Raw genomic sequence first — 27198 nt, forward strand, 5'->3', positions numbered from 1 at the left:
GTTAACAATAACACAAATACAGAGATCAAAAATGGCAAAGATGGAGCAGAAAGGGAAGAAACCATTAGAAGGAAGAAACAGCTAAAGACAGCAATGGCTGCCTTGCCAGCAAGTGAGAAAATCCCTGAGACAAGCTGATTCAGCAGAGAAAGAGGGCAGGCAGGACTGGAAAGCCTGACTCACCCAGCCCGGGGAAAACTAAGGAAGGAGTGGAAAGAACTGAGCACATGATGGTGAGAGGGGAAAAAACACGTGGTTTTGTCATGGTTCTTTCAGTGCAGATACGTTTGCCACGCCACTTGCCTCCTGAACTCCAATAGACACGTTCCTCTAGAAGCTCTTTTGCAAGACTCTACAGAGCGGGCTGCCACACCGTGGCAGAGCAATAGTGCTTGTCATATAACCAGTCCTGACTGCTGCAAACAACCTGCAGCGGAAATTGAGAGTGAAAAGAGAGAGCCCCATATCAAAAAAAAAAAAAACAGGCTCTTATAGAGGGCCCAAGAGTGAGGGCACCGTGAGAAAAACACTTGTCTATTTTCAAAGTTTGTCAAAGAAGGGAGAGAAAAACAAGTGGAATCCAACACAAAATGTTTAATGGATGGCTGAACCAGGGAACACTGACCGCCATAGCATGGTCTTGCTGTCAGATCACGCAGTCTGCTAAGTTTTCTACGCTGCAGGAAGAACTGACTTGAGATGGACTGTTCTATCCCAGTAAAGGTTACTCCCCTGGACCCTTTTGTGACCTGGGGGGAGTGGGTGAGAAATCAGATATAAGAGAATATTTAAGAAAAAAAAAATCATGAGGTCAATCTTAAGCCAATCTGAGAATTACCAAGTTATCAATGTCTATGTCACCAACTAAATTTCACTTTAAAAAGACTTGCATGTAAAAGAGCTTCATTCAGTAGTGTTCATGTCATTTGTTTTTAAAATACAACTACCCAAGAGTTAGAAAACAAACCACCACTAAGTCTGTTACATGATGGCTTATATTTTTCATGTGAGAGTCATCCCAGGCTCTTTTTCAGTGCCTCAAAGCCCTCTTCTGGCCACATCCATTAAGGATTCACTAATCTATTAAACACACACTAGCTGACAGTCAGGATGTGCCCATTATAATTTCAGTTGGGTTTAGTGATGTGCTGACTCTGCATCTGCAGCTCATACAAAACAACTTACATACTCTTAATTCTTCAGCATCCTCCCACAAAATCACTCTCTTCCATTCCAGGCAGAGAAGCTCCTGTGCAATTCACAAAGACAGACTCACAGAGCAGACCTGCTTATTTCACCATAAAAGGCTGTTGAGTACTTCCACAAGAGGCTAGTAACATCAACAGTGAAGGAGGAAACAGTAATTTAGACAGGATTTTGGAGAGTCACTGCCCAGATATGAGCCAGGTTACATTGCTTTAGAGTTCAGACTGGGGTGATAAGCACCACAGTGAATTAACATTTCAGGAAAGACTCAAAGATCCAGATACAAGAAGATGTGTGGGGTATCCTATGGGCCTTGAATGCACCAAGTGACTTACAAGACAGTTCTCAATTTTAATTCCATTACTTAAAGTAAAAACTCTTCGTAACCTAAAGAAGCAGCAACAGCAGTGGATCTCAGCTCTGTCCTTCACGCTGCTTTTTTAACTGAAGAGGATTAAGTATTTCCTGTTGGCTGATTGCATTGCAAAAAACACTCAACAAAGGAAGCCCGGGTTATATGCAAGCTTTTATCATGCCTCAGGCCTGACGCACTGACAGGAGGAAACATCAAGTGTGCTTCAGCGCCGAGTCTCATGTCAGGCATGTGTAGCTTGCACAGACCACTCTCCTCCAAATACATATAATCAGGAAAAAAATTTCACTTTTCTAAGTGATCTTAATCTATAAACTATACTGTGAAACTTCTACCCTACACACAGGGCAAAAATATAATAAGCAAAACTAAGGGAACTACTATGCAACTATAAAAATATAATGGGGGGGTTTACAGCAAATAGGATAAACAGAGACTAAATCAGATGAAAGAGTTCAAGTAAGCTTGCCCTCTTTATTAGGAACTTCTTATTCTTGAACTTTTTGGCTTTTTAAATTATTTAAATTAGGAAATAAAAAGACGCTAGAGCCTTCTTTGTATTGTAAGTATTTCAATAATATACATGGAAAAAAAAAATCCTTTTGAAAACAAGTTCTCTAATGCACAGAGTTCTTCTCTGCTACCAAGAGATAACAAGAACCTTGCAGACATTCTAAATCTATGACTATAGACTAAGCATGAAGTGATCTGGACTTAACAACTAAGTGCTTTAAACAATAAATACACATTTGTGATGATTTAAGTTTTTGCTATTATTTAAACTGTCATGAGTGGAACAACATTTTAACCCACACTTTTGCAACAAAGCCAAAGCAGAACCCCAGTACTCTCACCCTTCCCAGGAATTAACTTCAAATCTTTGGGTTTTGTCATGTATACATGGAATTGTTGCCTGTAGTACATAAAAAGCCCTACAGACACTTTTAGTAAGGAAAGTTCCCATTATTAAAAGCTTACCTCTAACAAGTAAAACAATGAAAAAAGATAAATTGAATCTTGTAAAGCAATAGTGCTGCGTAGTAGATGGAATTACCAGCAATCGAAAGCCTTAAAAAGGGAAACTTTTACTTTTTATCGTCTCTTTTCACCAACAATTCAACTAATGCTTTTCCTAAATCTCTAGAACAGAAAATCAGCTTAATATGATAGATATAAGAAAAAAGATTCTCAAAATAACAGGTGCAGAAAATCACCATGAATCAGTCCAATTCATAAAATGGAGATTTTGTATCTTATAAATGGATTGCTCTGAAATCTTCTGATAAACACCGTAAAAATACTTCTTCATTGGGATTTATTTATTTGAATAAAGAAATTTAAAAGGAATAAAAATCTGTGTATTGAAAGATTAATAACTAAAAGGCTCAGGACAAGAATGAAGATGTTAAAAAATAATGAAAGGTTGAAAGGAAGAAGGCAGAGAGTTGTGGTCAATGGCGCAGAATCTAGCTGGAGGTCTGTGACTAGTGGAGTCCCTCAGGGGTCGGTGCTGGGACCGGTGCTGTTTAATATTTTCATCAATGACCTGGATGAGGGAACTGAGTGCACCATCAGCAAGTTTGCTGATGACACAAAACTGGGAGGAGTGGCTGACACACCAGAAGGCTGTGCTGCCATTCAGCGAGACCTGGACAGGCTGGAGAGTTGGGCGGGGAGAAACTTGATGAAATTTAACAAGGGCAAGTGTAGAGTCTTGCATCTGGGGAAGAACAACCCCATGTACCAGTACAGGTTGGGGGGTGACCTGCTGGAAAGTAGCGAAGGGGAAAGGGACCTGGGGGTCCTGGTGGATAGGAGGATGACCATGAGCCAGCAATGTGCTCTTGTGGCCAAGAAGGCAAATGGCATCTTAGGGTGCATTAGAAAGGGTGTGGTTAGTAGGTCAAGAGAGATTCTCCTCCCCCTCTACTCAGCCTTGGTGAGGCCGCATCTGGAATATTGCGTCCAGTTCTGGGCCCCTCTGTTCAAGGACAGGGAATTGCTTGAAGGAGTCCAGCGCAGAGCCACAAAGATGATTAAGGGAGTGGAACATCTCCCTTATGAGGAGAGGCTGAGGGAGCTGGGTCTCTTTAGCTTGGAGAAGAGGAGACTGAGGGGTGACCTCATCAATGTTTACAAATATGTAAAGGGTAGGTGTCAGGATGATGGAGCTAGGCTTTTTTCAGTGATATCCAGTGATAGGACAAGGGGCAATGGGTGTAAACTGGAGCATAGGAAGTTCCACGTTAACATCAGGAAGAACTTCTTTACTGTAAGAGTGACAGAGCACTGGAACAGGTTGCCCAGGGGGGTTGTGGAGTCTCCTACACTGGAGATATTCAAGGCCCACCTGGACAAGTTCCTGTGTGATGTACTGTAGGTTACCCTGCTCTTGTGGGGGGGTTGGACTAGATGATCTTTTGAGGTCCCTTCCAACCCTTGGGATTCTGTGATTCTGTGATTCTGTAATAATACAATTTCTTTCCTTCAAATGAAAAAAATGGAAAGAAAAGGAAGATGGGGTTTTCAAAAACTCATTAAATAAATTTTTACATGCAAAAAGATATTTAACTGATGTTTGAGAAATTCCTTTCCAGTCCTGTTTCATATTAAGTAACCTGAAAAATAAACAACCTCTTAAATTCCTATTAAAATCCATTTAGAAGCATAGAGGTTTAAAGAAACCAATTAAAAAATATTTTATTGCTTCTATGTTTCCATCTATACAGTACATATACAACTGGTGCAACTGGTAATAAGAACAGAAATGAAAAATCCTTTATAGTTCAACTGAATGACATATAAAAGCATAGTGTCCCCAGCCTTCATCTTAAAACGAGAGTAAGTCTCAGTTTCTCCCTTTCTCCTCCCTATCTGTTCCAGAGCCCAAAGAAATGAATTATTGGTCTTCATTCCAAATCAACTGGCAATTTCTCTCAAGTGCATTTCCTAAAAGTTAGTTCATCTGTTATTAAAAAATTAATCCAGTTAATCTAAAAGGGAGAGGTTCTACCAGAAGGCAATTAGACATCTTTGCTAATAGCAACCCTGTTCTCCTTCCCTCAATTACCAAAACAGTCAAAAAAATATATTCTTCTCTGTTCTTGGAAGCTAACAGCAATATAAAGGCTGCTGTTACAGAGCAATGGTGAGCACTACAACATTTGGAGATGAAACACTCTGCCACAACACCTTCATACGTGATAATGGCTTTATGAGGAAAACCAGATGGTTAGTCCACAAATTAAGTAGTTTCTTTCAAAGTAAAAGTTTGAAGTCTTATTTTCATTATTTGGATAGATTTGTTATTCAGGATGAAACTCTTATATTCTACGTATTTTAAAAAATACATCTGGAAAAGATGAAAAGTCATTTTGCATTGTGGTTTTTTACCTTCCCAGATCTGAATTACTGTGGTCCCTTTTTAGCAGAGAATAAATTTCCATTAGCTTATTAAAGAAAGAAATAGTTACCTAAAGCTAATGTATGGACAAATCTATGTGAATCAACTGTCAGTAGGAACTGGCAAATTGGACCTCCTTAATTCTGATGTGAAAAGCTAAGTAAAAATGCTATTTCAGTGTATGCGACTCCTCCAGTCATTTTTAAACATTTTAAAATTTGTAAGTTTCTAGATGGATATTATTGACAGTCTCTTACATCCTAAAAGCATTTACATTTGTTTTCAAAACAGTTGTCAGCTGTCCTTTAAAATAAACAGAATAAAACAACTGTTCCTGTAGTTAGTAGTAGCAGCTCTCTTGGGGCTCCATCAATAACAACACAACCTTCCTAACATAGTAGCAAACTTGGCAAAGAGTAAAATGTTTCTAATATGAAGACGTTTCAATTATGCCACTCTGGGCCACCTACCAATTGGCCTAATTATTCTTCTTAGTTTGCTCACAAAGACTCAGCTTTCATATTCTTCTTAAGAGTGATGAGCTTCTTCAGAAGCACTCCTCTACTGTTCTGACATATTTCTCAGCAAAGCAGGTGGTAAAGACAAACTTTGGCCTGAGTAGGTCCAGAAATAAGACATCATGAAACACTGCTGCTTTACTTCAGGGCTGAATTTTTGAAGTGCTACTAGCTAAAGCTATAGACAGGCTCAATCAAGTAAGCAGCAGAAACCACCACACCAAGAGGCACAAGAGCCACCAGCTTTCACACCAGCAAAACCACCGATATTCACCAAGCATCTGTATGAAGGGCAACTCTCTGTGTACTTGGCTTTTGGGTGCTATTTTTTTGACCTTTTATATTGGCAGCAGTGAAGCTCATGAAGAAATCAGAAGGGGCATCACAGCATGGCCTTGACACTGGTGTGTGCAAGTTACTGTTACCCATTGCCAAATCACCAAGTGCATTCACATCGTTTAGCTTCTCCACACAGACACAACATATGAATGATGAAGAAGACTAATTATCAGAAGCCCAGTTTCACAGGAACATAAGTGAAGAGCTCTATCTTACAGGGAAGGGAAACACTTTTATTAATAAATGCTTCAAGCTTCAAGTAAGTTAGCCTGCAACTTGAACTTGCAGAAACTGCCTGAGACAGTGTCTTCACTGAGGTCATAATATTCACATTTCTCCATTACAGGCAAATCAAGAAGTAGACAGTGTACCAAAGCTTAGAAGAAATTCAGTAGTACAGGATATCAAGCTAAATATTGGCATTATTTAGCAGCCGTCTGTGAACACCAATGTTGCCTAACTTGTGTACTCTATTTCAGCAAATTAGTGATGACTTAATACTATAGTTATTTTGATTTGCTTCAGTGATTGACATTAGTGATTTTGGTACACTCCCTTCACATTTCTAATTAGGACTTTGAAAGAAAAACAGACACCGTGCTTCTCTGGCGTACAACTGAAGAGAGATGTCCCTCAAACTCTGGAACACTGAGAGAAAGACCGCTCCCAAAATCTTTCCCAAGCTTCACACACAGTTCTGAGCAGCAAGACTTGGACAACAGAATCAGTGTCATATGGATTAAGCTAAGCATACAGTGCAGACAACTAGTAAAGCTAATAACCCACATAATTTCTTATTGAATCCTGTCGATTTTATTTAAAGTGCTCTCTTATCTCAGATATGAATGGTAAGCTTGACAGGAATCAGCCTTGCAGGAAGATACGGCCTGAACAATCAACTCCTCTTTACCACGCTTCACAGCTATCCAGAGGTAAGGCCACCCACTTATACTGCATGCAAGTACAATAACCAGAGCTCTTCCGTACCACCCAGCCTACTTCAATTGCTCCGACAAAGAGCAACTTTACTTCAGCTATAGAAAAGGTGACATAAGGGTACCTACTTGTGCTAAGTTTGTAAAGGGCACACATAAGATAAAAATGCATTTATTTGATTCTTAACAATTATTTCTTTTGGGTGCAAGTTATGTGGCAGGTAGTGAGCCAGAGACATCTCCCAAGCATCCACAAAGTACACAGCAATTCCTGAGAACATTTTTCTCATTACAGAATCAAGCTGAAAGGAATACCAATCACTGTTAAAGAGGCTCACTTCTGGCCCAAGCTCCTGAACATTGGCAGTTCTGATGATGATTGAAGTCTTGGGGCTGCGATCCAGCAATTGAATAATTGATCTCCGAATGTTCCTCAGCCGCTGAATATACACTTCCACAGGGAAAGTGCTGAAGTGGGACCATATAGTTATGGCTATCACTGTGTTTCTCCCACCCACTATGCCATTCAGTTCATTGGCAATGTAGCGCAGCTCACTGCTGAAGACTGTGGAGAAGCGAATGGGTGGCCCATGACAGCGGAACTTCAGTAGGATATTGTGCTTCAGATCCACAGACATGAAAGGCCCCACGTTCTTAGGACTCCCCAGGTTAAATTCCACTAGATCTGAAAACCCAAGAGCAAGCATTAGTGAAAGACAGAAAAAGAGATTAACACTGTCAAAAAGATGCTAGGACCACAGGGCAAAATCAGCAGTAGATATGGAAAACTGAGCTTAATTCTGAGAACTCTAAAATGAAACAGAAGACGAGTATCATGCATCTTTCAGCTACATATTTCAGAGTGGAGTTGCTGGGTGTTAAAATCTGCAAGAAAGCACACTTCAGCTTCACAAGGCTGTTCATGCCTTTCCCAAAATAATTCCTTCTCTCTCTCATAAAAGATATTTTCCAAATAGACTCCTTCGGTCATTGTTGCCCTGTGAATCCCATGCCCATGGGAATCCTCCTGGAAGTTTTAGGACTCCATTAAATTTAAAGATGACTTCACAGAATCAAAGAATCATAGAATAGTTAGGGTTGGAAAGGACCCTAAGATCATCTAGTTCCAACCACACTGCCATGGGCAGGGACACTTCATACTAAACCATGTCACCCAAAGCTCTATCCAATCTGGGCTTGAACACTGCCAGGGATGGAGCATTCACAAGTTCCCTGGGAAACCCATTCCAGTGCCTCACCACCCTAACAGGAAAGAATTTCTTCCTTATATCCAATCTAAACTTTCCCTGTGTAAGTTTTAACACGTTACCATTTGCCCTGTCACTACAGTCCCTGACAAAGAGTCCCTCCCCAGCATTCTTAAAAGACCCTTTCAGATACTGGAAGTCTACTATGAGGTCTCCACGCAGCCTTCTCTTCTCCAGGCTGAACAGCCCCAACTTTCTCAGCCTATCTTCATATGGGAGGTGCTCCAGCCCCTTGACCATCCTCGTGGCCCTCCTCTGGACTTGTTCAAACAGTTTCGTGTCCTTTTTATGTTGAGGACACCAGAACTGCACACAATACTCCAGGTGAGGTCTCACAAGAGCAGAGTAGAAGGGCAGGATCACCTCCTTCGACCTGCTGGTCACGCTCTTTTTGATGCGGCCCAGGATATGGTTGGCTTTCTGGGCTGCAAGCACACACTGAAGCCGGCTCATGCTCATTTTCTCATCGACCAACACCCCCAAGTCCTTTTCTGCAGGGCTGCTCTGAATCTCTTCTTTGCCCAACATGTAGCTGTACCTGGGATTGCTCCAAACCAGGTGTAGGACCTTGCACTTGGCATGGGTTAACTTCATGAGGTTGACATCAGCCCACCTCACAAGTGTGTCAAGGCCCCTTTGGATGGCATTCCTTCCCTCCAGTGTATCAACTGAACCACACAGCTTGGTATCATTGGCAAACTTGCTAAGGGCACACTCAATCCCACTGTCCATGTCACTGACAAAGATGTTGAACAAGACTGGTCCCAACACCGATCCCTGAGGGACACCACTTGTTACTGGTCTTCAGCTGGACATCGAGCCATTGAGCACAACTCTTTGTGTGCGGCCATCCAGTCAGTTCTTTATTCACTGAGTGGTCCATCTATCAAATTGATATCTCTCCAATTTAGAGACAAGGATGTCGTGTGGGACAGTGTCAAATGCTTTGCACAAGTCCAGGTAGATGACATCATCTGCTCTACCACTGTCCATCAGTTTCCATAGCCGCATCATAGCAAGCCACCAAATTGGTCAGGCAGGATTTCCCCTTAGTGAAGCCATGCTGGCTGTCACCAACCACCTTGTTGTTTTTCATGTGCCTTAGCATGCCTTCCACAAGAATCTGCTCCAAGATTCTGCCAAGCACATAGGTGAGACTGACTGGTCTGTAGTTCCCCAGATCATCCATTTTCACCTTCTTGAAAATGGGGTTTTCCCCTTTTCCAGTTGTTGGGACCTTCACCTGACTGCCATGATTTTTCAAATATGATGGACAGTGGTTTAGGAACTTCATTCGCCAGCTCCTTCAGGACCCGCGGGTGGATTTCATCAGGTCCCAAGGACTTGTACACATTCAGGTTCTTAAGATGGCATAGAACCAGATCCTCTCCTACTGTGGTCTTAAGGTCTTCATTCTCACAGTCCCTGCATCTGCCTTCCGAGACTTGGTTGGTGTGGTCAGAGCATTTGCCAGTGAAGACCGAGGCAAAGAAGTCATTCAGAACCTCAGCCTTCTCCAAATCCAGGGTAGGCAGTTCTCCCGATAGCTTCCAGGGGGGCCTACGTTGTCCCTAGTCTGTCTTTTATTCGCTACATACCTATAGAATCCCTTCCTGTTATCCTTAACATCCCTAGCCAAGTTTAATTTTAACTGGGCCTTAGCTTTCCTAGCCTGGTCCCTAGCTCCCCAGACAATATCCCTATATTCTTCCCAGACTACCTGTCCTTGCTTCCACCATTTGTAAGCCTCTTTTTTCCTTTGCATTTTCCTCAGCAGCTCCTTATCCATCCAAGGAGGTCTCCTGGCCCTCCTGCTGCACTTCCTTCTAGTTGGGATGCAACATTCCCGAGCTTGTAGCAGGTGATCCTTGAATATCAACCAACAGTCTTGGGCCCCCCGGCCCTCCAGGGCTATATCCCATCAGACTTTACTAAGCAGATTCCTGAAGAGGCCAAAGTCTGCTCTCTTGAAGTCCAGGGCAATGAGCTTGCTGCACACTCTTCTCACTGTCCTGAGGATCTCAAACTCAACCATCTCATGATCGCTGCAATCAAGGCTGCCCTGGAGTGCCACATTTCCAACCCGTCCTTCCCTGTTGGTGAGCACGGGGTCAAGCATGGCATTAAGGAATCTCAAAGTCTGTATTCCAACACAATTTAACTGCTTTAGGGGTAAGTGGTGAGGAAGGAATATCTAATTGGCTTCTGAAATTCTGTTTTTAGGTTAAAATAAGGGAAGCACAAGAAAGGGCTCAAAACCAATCAACAGTGATGGAAGTAATTTTCTGCTTCATTCTAAAGTCATTCATGTGACTGGGATGCTGCCATGCCTTAGAAAGCAACCCTAAGTGACTTCTGCCATGCCCATATGTGGCCACCTTAACTCACAGCTACCGCAGCAGTCCTCACTGGTGAAACATAGACAAGGACAACTTTGCAGACACCTTTTGGCCCCATTTCCAAGGCCTACATGTTTCCAGTGTCTGCTCTAGCATTTGACTAAATGCCTATCTACCAGGACTCCCAGCAATGTTTTGTCTTTCTTCTTTCTTTACATTGTCATCCAGTAATATCAACTTTGTGTTTGAGAGGTGAGAACTAAAACTATGTAAGGACAAAAACAAATGAAGAAAAAAAAGGTAAATAAAATTAACCTGGAACAAATGCTGTCAGATATTCAAACCACTGCCTTATTGTAGAGTCTCCAAACAGGTGGATTACTTTTCCTTGTAAGCATTTGGTTATATCATCTGACTTGTTAAAATGATGGATCCAATGTGTTCTGGACCTCCACTGATCTTCATAATAGTAACCAGCAGGTGAAGCCATAGAATCTTCAGCTTTGTCTATACTGCTTGAATCTGGAAGAGAAAAGTTCTTTAAAATTATGTATAGCAAAAACCAACCTCCGTAACCTTCATGGACACATTGCCAATGGTGTATGAACATCTTTCCTAGTTTAAAGCAAAAGAGTATGACGCATCACGCAGATTAAAAAGCTTACAGAATCACAGATTCATAGAATAGCTTGGGTTGGAAGGGACCTTCAAAGCTCATCTAGTCTAACCATCCTTCTATGAGCAGGGACATCTTCAACTAGATCATGTTGCTGAGAATCACACCCAGCCTGGATGCATCACACTTCTTTAAGCTCAAGTATTTCACCCCTTCTGCAGCAAAGCCTGCAACTACAGGCCGAGTTGGCTGAACTATTACAGTTTCACTCGGTTCACATTACATTGTGTCTCTGATGATAAAGTACAAAGCAGTGAGTACCTGTCACCTTCCACAATTGGACAGAAGCGCTCAAGGGTGGGCGCTTGCAGAGGGTACAGAGCAGCAGGGACCTCCGCGCAGCGGCGCTCTGCTGCCCCCCAGCGCCCATCCTGTCGCCAGCAGCGCGGGCCACCAACCCCAGCGCGACAGCCTAGGACCACTCAAAACACAAGCAACCAAACAAAATAAGCCCATCCATGGAATTACACATACACACACACACACTCCTACTCTGACCACACAGGCTGCAACAGTGAAGTCCGAATTGTAAGGACTCCAAAGCTTGGAAATGCCAGAATTAAAACTATGACCAAGATTTTTTTTTATGTGTCCTTTGAATGTATGAATTACAAGTCTGTAATTCCATAGATTTCCTACTTTCTCTCTGCTACCTAGCCCCTTCCCCTTTTACTGCCCAAGATAGGTGGCCCCCTAGGAGTAATGAGACTACCCCAAGGAAGTTCTGTTCTGTAGGATGCCTACCAAATTTACAGATGTCAGGCAATACCTTGCAAGCAAGGGCCAGAGATTAGAGGAAGAGAAGCTGCAATCTCATAGTTATGTCAGCCAAACATTGCCATGGCCAAAATCATGCCAGGGACTGTAGTAACTGTGTAAAAGTACATGCAGAGAAATTCCAAGCATCCTCTGGTAGATGCTTCATTATAACAGAGGTGTAGCCAAACTCTAAACACTCAGTAAAATTAGATCATAGGCATCTTTAAGCACCCATTCCTAACCAGCATTTTAATCTCACTGTGTGCAATATGCTCTGCGTCTCGCATTAGTATATGTTAACCTCCTTAGTTAACATCTAAGTTTCTACACGGACACCATAAAAAGCAAACTACTATTCTGTTTGTATAACACAAAAGACTATAATGATGAGTACCACAGGACAAGGCACTAGAAGATTGTATCTCTGGATGATTCTTTAAATCAGGCAACAGGGACAATGAAGGAAGAGGAAAAAACTCAACTAGTAATGTTGGCTCCTTTAATATGTATAAAACAGGAATTTTACAAAGAAAAGGAAAACACCTTCATATGATCATGTAATTAAAGAACAATTCATCATATGAATTCACAAGTTCAGTTCATTTGCTTCTAAAATTTTGATAAAAACATTTGCACTTTTTATCTCTTAAATCAACTCTTAGACTATACATAAATATATAAAACTGGTACAAAAAAAACTTTTAGATGCCTCATGCTAAAACTAACACCAGCATTTCAAATCTGCTCACAGTACCATCAGTTTTGTTCCAGAATTCAGAAATTCAGAATCCAGATAGTCTGGATTTCATAGAAGAGAGTAAAAGCTCCAATCTGAACAGTTACAAACCAGGACTAGAAATAAAACTTTTATTTCAGAAAAAAAAAGTTTTAAATATCAGCTTGATCTACATTTAGCCTTAAACAGAGAGGTATGTGCAAAAACAAGAACAGCAGAACAACACATTTATGTGCCATCAAACCTAACAAATCATAGAATCATAGAAGAGTTAGGGCTGGAAAGGACCTCAAGATCATCTAGTTCCAACCCCCCTGCCATGGACAGGGACACCTCTCACTAAACCATCCCACACAAGGCTTCATCCAACCTGGCCTTGAACACCGCCAGGGATGGAGCACTCACAACCTCCCTGGGCAACCCATTCCAGTGTCTCACCACCCTAACAGGAAAGAATTTCCTCCTTATATCCAATTTAAACTTCCCCTGTTTAAGTTTTAACCCATTACCCCTTGTCCTGTCACTACAGTCCCTGACAAAGAGTCCCTCCCCAGCATCCCTATAGGCCCCCTTCAGATACTGGAAGGCTGCTATGAGGTCTCCACGCAGCCTTCTCTTCTCCAGGCTGAAAAGCCCCAACTTCCTCAGCCTGTCTTCATATGGGAGGTGCTCCAGTCCCCTGATCATCCTCGTGGCCCTCCTCTGGACTTGTTCCAGCAGTTCCATGTCCTTTTTATGTTGAGGACACCAGAACTGCACACAATACTCCAGGTGAGGTCTCACAAGAGCAGAGTAGAGGGGCAGGATCACCTCCTTCGACCTGCTGGTCACACTCCTTTTGATGCAGCCCAGGATACGGTTGGCTTTCTGGGCTGCGAGCGCACACTGAAGCCGGCTCATGCTCATTTTCTCATCGACCAGCACCCCCAAGTCCTTCTCTGCAGGGCCGCTCTGAATCTCTTCTTTGCCCAGTCTGTAGCTGTGCCTGGGATTGCTCCGACCCAGGTGCAGGACCTTGCACTTGTCGTGGTTGAACTTCATAAGGTTGGCATCAGCCCACCTCACAAGCATGTCAAGGTCCCTCTGGATGGCATACCTTCCCTCCAAATCCATACATCCACCACCATTATACCAATGTATTACGTTTATTTATTCAGAGACCATTCTTAGACAGAATTTCCCCAAGGAATACTGTGCTACTGCTATCAACTCTTTCTAATCCAGCATTACTCCTCAGGAAATGAAGGCAAGCTTTGATCCTGAAAACTCTTGAAAGAAGGGCAATGTAATAAAATTTCAGATTTGCAGCAGTTTCTGTGAGGAAATACATAGGATAAAAAAAGCAGCAAAAAAAATCTCATCTAAAGGACGTGAAGAAAGAAAGCGGGGGGAAATGCTGGTGGCCTAATAGCAGCGCTCTTTTACTAAAGAAATGCAAAAACTAAAAGCAAGAAATGCTGTAGGCTGTTTTCTGTTAAGACATTACTGCTCATGTCATGAACTCTGCCTTTAAAGTCTCCTACAACCTTATGAAAACACATCTGTAATGCTTTCAATCAAGAAGCAATTCTCTGTGTATCACACAAAAAGAGTCATACAGATTTTAAGATGTATATGGATATGAATGAGATAACCCTCTAAGTTTAACTTATTACAGACCGCCTCTTTGTTCTGTTTTTAGACAGTGTGTAGAACAGTTAGGTTCTGGTCCACAACTGCAGGTTGTGACATCATGTGGTTAAACAAATGATAGTAATGCTTACATGCAAATTGCCGAAATCTGATAGTCAAAATACTTAAAGAAAGAAAGTAAGAAATGCCACACAGCTGAGTTTGCTAGAGTAACTTGAGAGTTTGGTGAGCAGTTACTGTATGACATTTTACAACTCTGAGTAAGTGCTAGAAAAAAGACACTTTCGAAGAGAACAACCTTTTTTATTGTCTTTTGCTAAAAATTCAACTTATGTATGTCATTTTAGTCAATTTTATTGTTAGAATCATAGATCATATAGAATCGTAGATCATTTAGTTCCAAACCCCTTGCCATGGCCAAGGACATCTCACACTAAACCATGCCACCCAAGACTACATGCAACCTGGCCTTGAATACCACCAATTAGTGCTAAACTTATACTGCAGTTAATGCCCAAAAACCTTCATCTTCTAAATACAAATTAAAAAGTTAATTTATATTCCATGCTATGAAAACAAGCAAGTCAATTATTACCTTATGCCTATTATTCTATTTATAAATTTACTTACGCATTACAAACAAGAATCTTATGAAGTTCACTTTACCTGTAAATGCCTTGGGCTTTACAATCACTGAATCAGGTCCACTGGAGAGTATTGGCCTCTTGATATTCACATTACTTGGAAGAAAAAAAAATTTTGTAAAATTAACAGTAAAATTTGAAGGTAATAATTCTTTTTAATCATTTCAAATAAGTACATAAGACTCACTAAGAACTTTTAAATTTAAATTTACTCTCTATAGCTGAATTAATTCTGTATTATTTTCCACTATCATTATTCTGAATCAGAATTCAAAATTTCATAGCACTAGAACACAAACCTTGCGCACACTTTTACTGGCACAAACCTAGATAAAGCTATCAGAGGTCTGCAAGATGCTTTGGGGGATTTACCACAAAGAGGTAACTTCTCGACTTGTCGTACATGTACACTGGCAGGAGACAAGACACTGAAAGGGTACACTGCTGCAGCAGCAGCTCCCAGCTCTGCCAGTGCTCTACAGGTGCCTATCACAGAAAAAACTTCTGCTGAGGTACTTACTGCTTTTAGCCCCTGCAATCCCACAGCCTGCTCTGTAGCACACAGTGGAGCTTGTGGCAGTCCAGCACCTGCAGTTCTAGCTATAGCCTAGGCTGGAAGTGGTATCCCCTGACCCCGGGGGAGACAGTAGTACCAGCTGATGTTCAGAGATCTCCAGCAATAACTTTGGTCTTCCAGTAGGACAGCAATTTGCTGAATATAGAAACAAAGCTTATCCCCTTAAGCACCAACAGACCTCAGAAGTACTTGCTTGTGGACATCAGTGGATTCTGATAACTGTGTTGGACACACATCACTACTGTACAGCTGTGACAGTTGCAGAGATTTAATGCTAAACTATTCTGTCTTTTGTTGCTGTTTAGAAGAGAATCCTTTTTCCAATGTTTTTCTCCATTTAAGAAAGAAATAATTTGGAATTTCTATAAGCAGTTTCAGTAAAGGATCTCAAAGGTGAATGAAACAAAAACCAAAACATGCAGGAAAAAAAAAAAAAATCCCACTCCCATTTGGAAACCTAAATAGTCAGTACCAGCCATATGTTGCAGGTGAACTGCCTGAGGCACAGAAAGTCAGAAGACCCACTTACAAGCTTAATAACGAATAGTGAAAAACTATTTCCACTGATATTTATGGTTGATCTCTGACTTTCAGTTACAAACATGCACACACTTTCCTAATTAAACTATTGGGAGCTGCTACTCTAAAGCCTTTCCCCATTTAAACCTCAAGTGAACATACTGCCGCAACATTTTCAACATCTTTTTTGGAGAGCAAGGCAATAGCCTACAACTACAATTCTGACACTACACAGTATCTGTCTAATTGCAGCTCAGGGTATATCCAGAAGCAGTTCTATCACATCTACCCATGCACTAAGGGATATATTTATTAAAAAATTCTGAATGCATAAGAAAAAGATGTCTGCGAAACTAATTAGGTTCAACACTTCATATAACGTGCACAGATCATTTCCACTTGCAAAGGTTTTGCTCAGCGGTTTGTTCTACCAGGTGTTTTCTTCATGACTGTCCTAAAATTCTTCTTCAGATTTAAAAGGAACATATTATATTAGATGCAAGATGGCTTTTGCTGAGGGTAAAAGCAATTGTTGTTTTGTGTAAAAATAAGTCTAAAACTTGGACCTTTTTTAGGCAGCTCAGACTTGGCCAAAATAACACCCCAAAACATCTCAAAGCAGAGATTTGTATTTGTATACCTATTTGTATTGCAAGTGTAGGTGTGCAAACAAAATAAGGAAACAGTCCCTCAAACCACCACCATATTTAGACAGCATGCTCTTTAATATAGCAGGTGCGCCAGGGTTGAATTCAAAGCACAGAGAGAGAACTACATTCCAATATTCTTTAGTTTAAGATTACTGTGCTCTTGCATAGCTGAATGGAGGGAAAGAAACCGTTCAACAATTCACATCAAAAACCTGCTCCTGCAAATACACACCTCCTCCAGGCAATCTGCAATATTTCACCAATAACCAAAAGTTTGCCTTTAAATAAATAATACTTGACTAACTATACATCAATTCAATAACACACATACCTTTGGAAAAAGAGGCTTTCTTCTCGTGTCAGAAGACCTTTTTGATATCCACCCTTGGCGTGGCTGATTCGGCTGGCACAGGGGAGTTTTCGAGGCTTGTAACAGAACCATGGCTCACCCGTGTAGAGATCTGTGAAGTTACAGACCGGGAGATCTCCAGGCAGGCAAATATTACACTCAGTAGTTTCTGAATACCTCCCAGACTTGAATGAGCTTTTGAAATAGACCCTGTCAGGCCTTTCTTCTCGTAAACGCAGCAGGACTTGGATTGCTTCACTCGGATGGACAAGTGATACAGAAACTTTGACCTCCCCTGGCCAAAGCAAGGTAAAGAAGATTTTGTAAAGGCCATTGTGGCAATCTACAATCTTTCCTGTTGCTCCAGCTTTCAGCAGAGGAGAGTGAATTCGTGCCTGTAGATAGTCGCCACCATATTGCTTAGGTTTTCCTTGGAAATCCTTCATATGAACAAGCACCTCTAACTGATCACCCACCTTGAAGAACCTGCTGGGTTTCACAATCACAAAGTCACTATGTGCGGGATCAGTGCTTTGTACAAAGGCAATTTTGCTGTCAGGCAACTTCGGCCACTGTATTGCAGCAAGTAATGATTCCTGTTCTGCTTGTTCTCTTTTGGACAAAGTCTGCTGCTTATAACTGCAGTAAGGCTTCCTGGCAGTTTTAGTTGTCTGTGATAGAGAACGCTCAACATTGTTTTCTGTTATCCAATTTGATCCTGAGACAGTGTCATCATCCAGGTTCTGAGGAGGAAAAAGATTACCTGAAACTGTGCTATTAAATGAAACACTATAAATAATGGATGCTTTGTCACAAAATGATACCAAGAACTGGGCTTTGCTTATAGAGATTCACATATGACCAAATGAAGCAACTTTACTAGGAGACACAAATCTACTACTTTGACCATGGGCAAAGGAACAGGTGGTCAACCTGTGGTCACCTGGCAAAAGGGCTTTAATATATAAATCAGGTCAAATCTTTTCTGTGGCAGTATTTTGAAGACCAGGATATTCTGTAAATATCACCAATCTAGAAAAAATTACAAAAGGTTGTATAATTAAATAGTAAATTGTAACTCATGTTTAATTTTCTTACTGTAGCAATATTATAGTCTTTGAGCACAATGAGGTCTAATTGCTGTCCAATACAATGCAAGGAAATAGGGTTTCTTTGAGAGATTACAACACGGATGAAGCTAAGGTACCCCCTGCACATGCCTTCCAGATTAGTCTGTTGCATGTAGCAGCTGCAGTCACTTATCTGCTTACATTCACATTGCTTCCTATCTAATTATTTGAAATGTGGAATTCCCTGTGATGTACAGATTGAAATAAACAAAAGAAAGAATGCTTCAGGTGCAATGAGTTCATGAAGTGGTGGGCAAGTAAAATAGCCTGGGACAAGCTGGAACTAAACAGGAAAAAAAATATATTTAAGATTTTAAAAATCTATATACAGCTTCCTCTAGTCAAATGAAACACAAGCAAAGCATGCCCTAATCCACACAAGAGCTTAAAACCAAAAATAGTTAAAACAGGGCTAGACTAAGAGAGGTGGCTTCTGCTGTGATTTGAGATCAGTGTCCAAAAAATGTATTTTCATGCAAATGACTGCATAGCACAGTCTAAGACTCCAGAGCAATCTGTGAGATTTCTAATCAACAAATCCAAACTTACACCTCATATATGCATAAAATTACAGTCAATGAGTACTTAATTATCAGGTGTATGTTGTAGAGCTTTATTTATACTTGCGTGTCATAGAGAAGCAAATAATTTTTTGAGCAAAGATTAAAATTATATAACATACCATTCTCATGGCATCAGAGAATATGCCAGTTTAGACAGAGATTTCTAAAAAATTTAAACCATACTATTTTATTTGTTTAAATCATTGTACATACCAATATCCTAGTGTTTTCTGTTTACTTCCTCCGTAACTAGCTGCCCAGTAATGTACTAAAATTCCCAGCATTTACGTTAAAACCATAAGGCTTTATTGTTATAAACCTTTCTTAGTCCACTGAAATATCATTTACATGTACATACTAAGTAGTTTCCTCCTGCTGCTACATTTTATTTGACTTTGTCAATATATTAAAGGCATTTGAACAACACAAAGATTCAATACATTTTTTAGAAGAAAAAAACCCTAACAAGCAATAGTACAGTAGGCAATAGGTAATAGCAGTAGGCAATTAGTACAACTATACAAACTCTCCTGTGTCATACAGGTATGATGTTGCTCCTCAGCAACAAACCTGATACTTCGTGGAAAATTAAACTGTTGAACATTTTATCGGTCTAGATGTGTTTGCAAAATATCCCCACCCAAAACATTTCTTCTGGTCCTATAAAGCAGTGGTCAGCTGTGGACCTCATGGGAGGAGTTACTCCATACTAAAAACTGAATGAAACCGTAAGCAGGCTAGCAGATGTTTTGTGGACAGCTTGATTTTTTATTTTTTTTTTTAAAACAAGGTAAGAAACGTAAAATTCTGACATGAGGAGGACTGTTGAGAGAGTATCATTAGTAGCTTAAGAATTTAAGAGTGAAGATTACAATATGAAGAAGTATAAAATCCTAAGGAGGAAAAGCAAGGAGGCTAGCTGGGAGCTACTTGATAAGTGCCCTTAGCTCAGCCAGCTAGATTAGATGATATGGGGATGAGAAGCATGTTTGATGCATTTACAAATACATTTTCAGCAATAAGCCCTCCTTCTAGAGCCTGAACAGATTTGGTTACAGATATTCTGTGAAAATGTTCTAAACTGGAAAAGGCTTTGATCCATATGCTGAAAAGATTCAGCATAGACACCTATACTAGATTGCCTGGAAAGCTGTGCCAAAGACACAGACAAATACCAGGGCTGGTCCACTTAGGAAAGTCAAGACAACAAAAGGGGTTAGAGTTGCATGTTACACCAAAAAGATTTACCTGTAACACAATTCTTAACTGAGTTTGGAATGTGAGATGTGTGAAGATCAAAGCCACGTGGATACTTATCATGACTAGCGGGTGAACACCAATACTGCATATTTAATTTCACTCTCAAAACTCTGCAAGAGCCCTTTTTCTAAGAAATGTAAGTTTGTTTTTTTTTTAAATAGTCTAAGATGCAAAATACCAACGATGTTCTGCATGTAATATCCTGGGGGTGAGGATGGGGGAGAATAACACCACAAAACACAGAAAGAGATAACGAAAGAAAATCTACCTTCCGTGTTACACAAAAATAATCATGCTAACTCAAAAGAAAAGTCCATCAAGCACAGTATTTTGACTTCCAGTAGTTTCTAACAGCAGATATATGAGGAAAGAATAGAGGCCAAACACGCTGTGATATTTCCTCCTGTTTCTGCCACTTTCTGGCTTACAGATGTCTTGAAAACTAGAGTTGACATCTTTAAGATCCAATAAAGAATTTATCTTCTGTGAATTCATGCAGGTTTTTTAATATATGCATTTAGCAGGACAGTCTTACTGCAAGGATTTCTGCAGCTTTGATGCAATCCATAAAAAAAATACCCCTGCTTCATTTGAATTCAGCATCTGCATTTTTTATTTAATGTCTTCACTAGTACTGGCATAGGAAACAAACATTCATCCTTTAGTTATTGATCCTGTGTCAGTTGTAATTTTTGTCTGCTCAGACATTTTCCTTGCCCTTATCTTTACCTCTTCTTATTCAGCTTTATCTTTTTGGGGGTGAGAGGAGATATAGCCCCTCTTTTGGATCATTTCATTTGGGCATCACTAGCCAGGAAAAAAAAAAAATAGACTTGGCATAAGAAAAAAAACAAACAAAACAAACAAAAAAAAAAAAATCAAGCAATTATTGATTGGCTAACACACATAAAAGATAGCTTTAATTCAACAAGGTGTCAGGCTAAGCATTATTATGCTCACCCACCAAATGCTGCACTGAGTAGTCTGTCCAAGCAGGCAGCCAATGGCTCCCTAGAACAGAGCCTTGATGATTTAATCTCTCTTTAGTCTGGGGTTACTCACTAATGCAGTTTGAAAGTACCACTGCACTAAAGGGGTAAGTAAAATAAGTAAACACGCAAGTCAAACACAGCAAAGGGAAAAAGAAAAAGGCAGAGAGAAGTTGCATCAGTACAAACTGGAGATCAGCTAGCTAGCTAACAGCTCTGCAGAAAAAGACCTAGGGATTCCAGTGGACAGCAAATTGATCATGTGTCAACAGCATAGTATTGTAGCAGTGAATCAACAAAAGCATAAGTAGATGACCAAGCAAAGTTATAATTTCCCTCAACTTGGCCTTGGTGAAGCTATACCTAGAATACAGTATCTGGTTTTTGGACACCCCCATACCACAGTCAAACTGGTGAGCCTGGCTAAGAAGCCCTGAGATGTTTAGGGAACTGGAGTACATGACAGAAAGGGAACCAGACTTTTTTGTTTGGTTTGTTTTAAAGTCTGGAGAAGACCAAGAGGTGATCTAACTGCAGTCTTTCAATACCTAAAGGGAAGTTACAGAGAAACTGGGATCAGACACACTAAAACGACAAGAGACAACTTCCATCTGCACACAAGAAAAGCATTATTCACCATGAGAAAGGTGTGGCACTGCAACAGGCTGCCTAGGCAGGTTGTGAAACCTGACCATCCTTAAAGACTGTCAAAACACAACTCAGCAATACCCTGCGCAATCCAAGCTAACTAATCGAATTAGCCCTTTTAGAGGGTCGTTGGATTAAATGCATCCAGACATCACTTCTAGTTTGAATTTTCTGTGATCCCAAGTGGTACCTAAATGCCATCAGACACAATCCTGACCTTATACTCAGAGGAATAATGTCACTCAAGCCCTCTTGGAGAAGAAACAGGCTCCACTTACCTCTAGCTGAAAAAAATTGTGGACCAGCACCACAATAGCTAGTACTGCCATAAGCAGGCAGAAGATCTGCAATCTGAACGAGTCACGCCACATTGTCCACTCATGCCTCTCCCTCTCATGTTAGGTGCTGCCATGACTTCCATTCACAGCAAACATGAATGTCATTTCGTCTCAGTAGTGCACAAGAGAATTCAGGTGACTTCTGCTTCATTCCTGCAAATCCATTTACAAAAATCATATTAAGCCCCAAAATATTAATAGAAGTCAAGTTTAACACTGAAAGCATATAAATAGCAGAACTGCGCACAGCAACAATGGATACAATAAAACTGTTAAGACAGATTTTTGTGGCATTATTCTGAACAGTACTATCTGGAGCGAAGAGGTAGCTGGTCTCTTCTCCCAAGTAACAAGAGACAGGACAAGAGGTAACAGCCTCAAGCTGCATCAGGGGAGGTTTAGACTGGATATTAGGAAACACTTCTTCACAAAAAGGGTGACCAGGAGCTGGAAAATCTTCCCAGGGGAGTGGTGGAATCGCCATCACTGGAAGTGTTCAAAAACCATATAGAAGAGGCCCCTAGTGACATGGTTTAGTGGCGGTACTGGCAATACTGGGGTAAAAGCTGGACTTGAAGAACTGAAAGGTGTTTTCCAACCTAGTTGATTCTGTGATTATGTTAATTAACTCTCTTGGGCGTGTCAAGGCAAAACCTTATTATAAAGCCAGTTTCACCAAAAAAAGCAAAGGAAGACTGCAAGATTTCTTTCTGGCAACCAAAAACCCTAAAGAAACAACAACCACCCTGTTTACCTGTTAGGCCACACAACCACCATCCAGCCATAAAAAGACCAAGACTTGTGGGTTTGGACCATTTACCTCCATCCCTGGAAAGGTGATGGAACAACTTATTCTTGACTCCATCACTAGGCATATCAAGGATGAGGGGGTCATTAAGAACAGCCAACATGGTTTTATGAGGGGGAAGTCATGTATGACCAACCTTATAGCCTTCTATGAGGAAGTGACTAGGTGGAGGGATGATGGTAGAGCGGTAGATGTAGTTTTTCTTGATTTCAGTAAGGCATTTGATACTGTCTCCCACAGCATCCTCATAGATAAGCTAAAGAAGTGTGGGCTTGACGATCAAGTAGTGAGGTGGATCGAGAACTGGTTGAAAGGAAGAAGGCAGAGAGTTGTGGTCAATGGCGCAGAATCTAGCTGGAGGTCTGTGACTAGTGGAGTCCCTCAGGGGTCGGTGCTGGGACCGGTGCTGTTTAATATTTTCATCAATGACCTGGATGAGGGAACTGAGTGCACCATCAGCAAGTTTGCTGATGACACAAAACTGGGAGGAGTGGCTGACACACCAGAAGACTGTGCTGCCATTCAGCGAGACCTGGACAGGCTGGAGAGTTGGGCGGGGAGAAACTTGATGAAATTTAACAAGGGCAAGTGTAGAGTCTTGCATCTGGGGAAGAACAACCCCATGTACCAGTACAGGTTGGGGGGTGACCTGCTGGAAAGTAGCGAAGGGGAAAGGGACCTGGGGGTCCTGGTGGATAGGAGGATGACCATGAGCCAGCAATGTGCTCTTGTGGCCAAGAAGGCAAATGGCATCTTAGGGTGCATTAGAAAGGGAGTGGTTAGTAGGTCAAGAGAGGTTCTCCTCCCCCTCTACTCAGCCTTGGTGAGGCCGCATCTGGAATATTGCGTCCAGTTCTGGGCCCCTCTGTTCAAGAAGGACAGGGAATTGCTTGAAGGAGTCCAGCGCAGAGCCACAAAGATGATTAAGGGAGTGGAACATCTCCCTTATGAGGAGAGGCTGAGGGAGCTGGGTCTCTTTAGCTTGCAAAAGAGGAGACTGAGGGGTGACCTCATCAATGTTTACAAATATGTAAAGGGTAGGTGTCAGGATGATGGAGCTAGGCTTTTTTCAGTGATATCCAGTGATAGGACAAGGGGCAATGGGTGTAAACTGGAGCATAGGAAGTTCCACGTTAACATCAGGAAGAACTTCTTTACTGTAAGAGTGACAGAGCACTGGAACAGGTTGCCCAGGGGGGTTGTGGAGTCTCCTACGCTGGAGATATTCAAGGCCCGCCTGGACAAGTTCCTGTGTGATGTACTGTAGGTTACCCTGCTCTTGCAGGGGGGTTGGATTAGATGATCTTTTGAGGTCCCTTCCAACCCTTGGGATTCTGTGATTCTGTGATTTACCTGATTAGAGGTTCCAATAAGTTGTTCTTAAAGATTAAGGTCTGAAGCAAGTCTGGATAGGCAAAAGATATTTTTCACCTATCAGTTAAACAGGAGTATCAGAATTTTATGCATTAAAACTCAAAAAATTCTATAACATTAAACTACCCCCTCCCTGTTGGTTGGTTTGGTTTGTTGATTTGTTTGAGCTTTTTAATCATTCCTTCTACATCACGTACTTCTATGTAGCTCTAATGGTAAAAAAGTAAACTTGCGTGAAAAACGCAAGGTGCTGGGGTTTGTTTCTTTTGTTTGTATTTTTTTTAATACAATAGTAGTCATGCTTTTAATGAAATTTAACTTTCATGAAATATATTCCTTGAGGTTGCCCAGTAGCTGATCTATTATAAAATCACAGACTTAGCTGCTGAAAAGGAGTTCATACAGCTTATTACTTGTTCAGTTTGACTCAGATCTTCCTTCTTTTCTAGACGGACAATTCTGAGGCAGTCATTTTACAAGCAAAAAGGCTGCCATTCTTGCAGAAGGAAAAGCTCTAAACTTGGAAACAGACAACAGATGGCAAGAAGAAACAGTCAAAAGATACCAGTCACTTCAAACCTAATATTAACAAAGCAGTGTTACTCATATAACCATCCACCAAGTGTAACAACATAGAATCACAAAATGGTTAGAGTTGGAAAAGACCTTAAGATCATTTAGTATAATCAAATAATTAAATATTTTTTATAATTTTCTATAAATAGTATAACCAAAAAGTTATACTAAGACTATATGAAGAAAGCTGTGTAAAATTAAATTAAACGTAATCATAGAATCATAGAGTAGTTAGGGTTGGAAAGGACCTTAAGATCATCTAGTTCCAACCCCCCTGCCATGGGCAGGGACACCTCACCATGTCACCCAAGGCTCTGTCCAACCTGGCCTTGAAGTAATGGTACATTAAATGTCAAAATTAGCAAAGAAAATCATTCATTATTTAATAAATTTGAATGAAAGATAGAAAACTGAAATATATTACTGGTTCAACAAGGACAGTCTCAAAATAGACCCCACATCAAATTGCTTTACAGGGATTATAGGGATTATAATTTCAAATGCTTTGCTGAGAATTACAGAGATTGTATTTCTGGCTGATGAACAAGCTTTGAAAGAGCTTACCCATTAAAGAAAGAGCTACCCATTAAAATAAAAGCATTAGACTGATAAAATGCAACAAAATTTCATTGTTGAAACAGCTCTGTGCTAATATAAAGTATTAAATTTCTATAAAATGCCAACTCAAGTTTTAAATCATAACTGCAAATGAATATATCTAAATACATTAAAGTCATAATTTAAGGCCATAGATGACCATCTGAGGAACAGAAGCAAACACACTAGAGAAAAATTAGATTTCCAATTTGCTGAGAATTATCTGAATATCACTGAAAAGCACAAGAGACTGAAAATCAATGGAATGCAATTTCACAGACCTAAATGGGCCACAGAAGCTAATACCATGTATTTTTGTTCAAAAGTTCTTGTTCAAAATTTTCTGTATTTCTGTAAACATCACATGTTCAAAAACATTCAAATGTACAGGTTTAGAGCTTTCTTTATACTAAAGGCCTTAACATACTTCCAGTTTCATCATCCCTGAGTTATTGATCTAGTTCATTTTTCACATAATGGAAGCATGCAAGTACACCAAAAAAACCTTAGATTCTTACCCTATTCTTGGAGATCCTCTGAAGCTATCCACAAAAAAGGCCAATAATAACCTTGGAAACAATACCGGGGGAAAATAATATATATATATATATATATATATATATATATATATATGCGCACACATAAATATTTAATAAAATCTCACATATTGATGGTTTCCTTGCAGTAACAAAATATAACATAGCAGTTAAGATTCCTTAACCATAAAATTAGTTTTATTTCTATGCTAACCTGGGGGTAGGGTGGGTGGGGGTTAAGTATTTTAATTTCTTTTAAATTCAGTCCTATATCTTTGAGTTTTCTTCTATTAATTATTAAGCATTACCCCTCTCAGCTATGTTCTGTTATTACATACCACATTTTTGCCTAAGGTTAAAAACAGAAACCAGCTCAGTGACATTTTTATGAATAGTATTCAAGTTCTCTCATGCTCAGGACTGGTTTGTTGGGTTTGGTTCGGTGGGGTTTGCGGTTGGGGATTTTTCTCCAAGTCGTTAAGTCTTATCAGCTCTCTATCCCGGTACTTCTCTAAGTCAGCAGCATTACAAAAGCACGTATCAATCAGTGCAACTACTTCAAGGAGCCGTCATGCAAATCGCTAAGGCAGACAAGCCGAGCCCATTTCGCTGAGGCACAAGGTTTCTAGGCTAGACACAGCCACATAAAAACGGGTTCGCGACCCTGTTTCTCCCAATTAAGCCTTGCTCCCCAGAGAGCGGGACTGATATTCAGAGGTCAGCGCCGGTCGCTTGCCAGAGTTCAGGCTTTGCGGCAGCTCCCTGCGGCAGCTCCGTGCAGCTGCTCTGCTCTAGGAAAACAAGGCTGCTCCACACCGAAGTGTGAGCAACTGCATGGGTCCTTGCCCGCAAGTCAGGGATGAAGGGAAGGAGACAAAAAGCAGCCAGCAGGAAGCACTGCCGCCGGCGATGTAAATGGTAAAGCTGTATTTTACTGCCTCGGAGGCACTTTTTCTCTCGCTCTTCCTCCCGCAGCACACCTCGGCTTTAGCTGGGCAGCCCCGCGCAGCAGCGCGGGTATACGCCCCAGGATCAGCCGGCCTCTGGCTGCCACGGCGACTTGCATCCCTCGGCGGGTGGCCCCTGCACGGGCAGGAAGCACCTCCAGCCGCCGTCGACAGAAAGCCCGAGCGATGCCCGCAAGCGCGCCGGTGGGGGAGGGCCCAGCCGCGGGGAACGGGGATCCGAGCGGACACCTGCCAAACCCCAAACCCTCACCTCAGCCGGGCACCCGCGGCCGAAGCCGCTGGGCCTCCCTGCGATACCCCCACCCCGCCACTGCCCCTCCACAGCGCCGCTTTCCCGGCCACGATTTCCCCCGCAAGCCGCCGGCACCCCACGCCCTCTCACCGCAGCCGCAGCCGTTCCACCGGGCCAAGCAGCGGCCTCTCCCCGGGCCCGCAGGCGGCTGGCCGTATACCCATCGGCCCTGCTGCCCCGCCTGCCGCACCTCCCC

At 41.4% G+C, this 27198-nt stretch overlaps 1 protein-coding gene across 5 annotated transcripts; it reads right to left on the minus strand.

The window, feature by feature from the left end:
• Positions 1-6051: 6051 nt before the first annotated feature.
• NXPE3 (neurexophilin and PC-esterase domain family member 3) lies at positions 6052-27198 on the minus strand. 5 transcript variants are annotated; one of them, XM_065676495.1, is made up of 8 exons: positions 27093-27198; positions 25725-25775; positions 22796-22962; positions 21792-22004; positions 16906-17666; positions 14851-14924; positions 10697-10903; positions 6052-7459 (listed from the first exon to the last, which is right to left on the minus strand). In XM_065676495.1, exons 4-8 carry the CDS (start codon positions 21882-21884, stop codon positions 6909-6911), a joined length of 1686 nt encoding a protein of 561 aa, XP_065532567.1. In that variant the 5' UTR covers positions 21885-22004; positions 22796-22962; positions 25725-25775; positions 27093-27198; the 3' UTR covers positions 6052-6908. The 5 variants fall into 5 exon arrangements, with proteins under 5 accessions (XP_065532567.1, XP_065532570.1, XP_065532569.1 ...); XM_065676498.1 differs by lacking the exon at positions 25725-25775; XM_065676497.1 differs by lacking the exon at positions 22796-22962.

Source organism: Lathamus discolor, chromosome 4 (assembly GCF_037157495.1).
Source record: "Lathamus discolor isolate bLatDis1 chromosome 4, bLatDis1.hap1, whole genome shotgun sequence".
In the NCBI taxonomy this organism is placed as follows: Eukaryota; Metazoa; Chordata; class Aves; order Psittaciformes; family Psittacidae; genus Lathamus; species Lathamus discolor.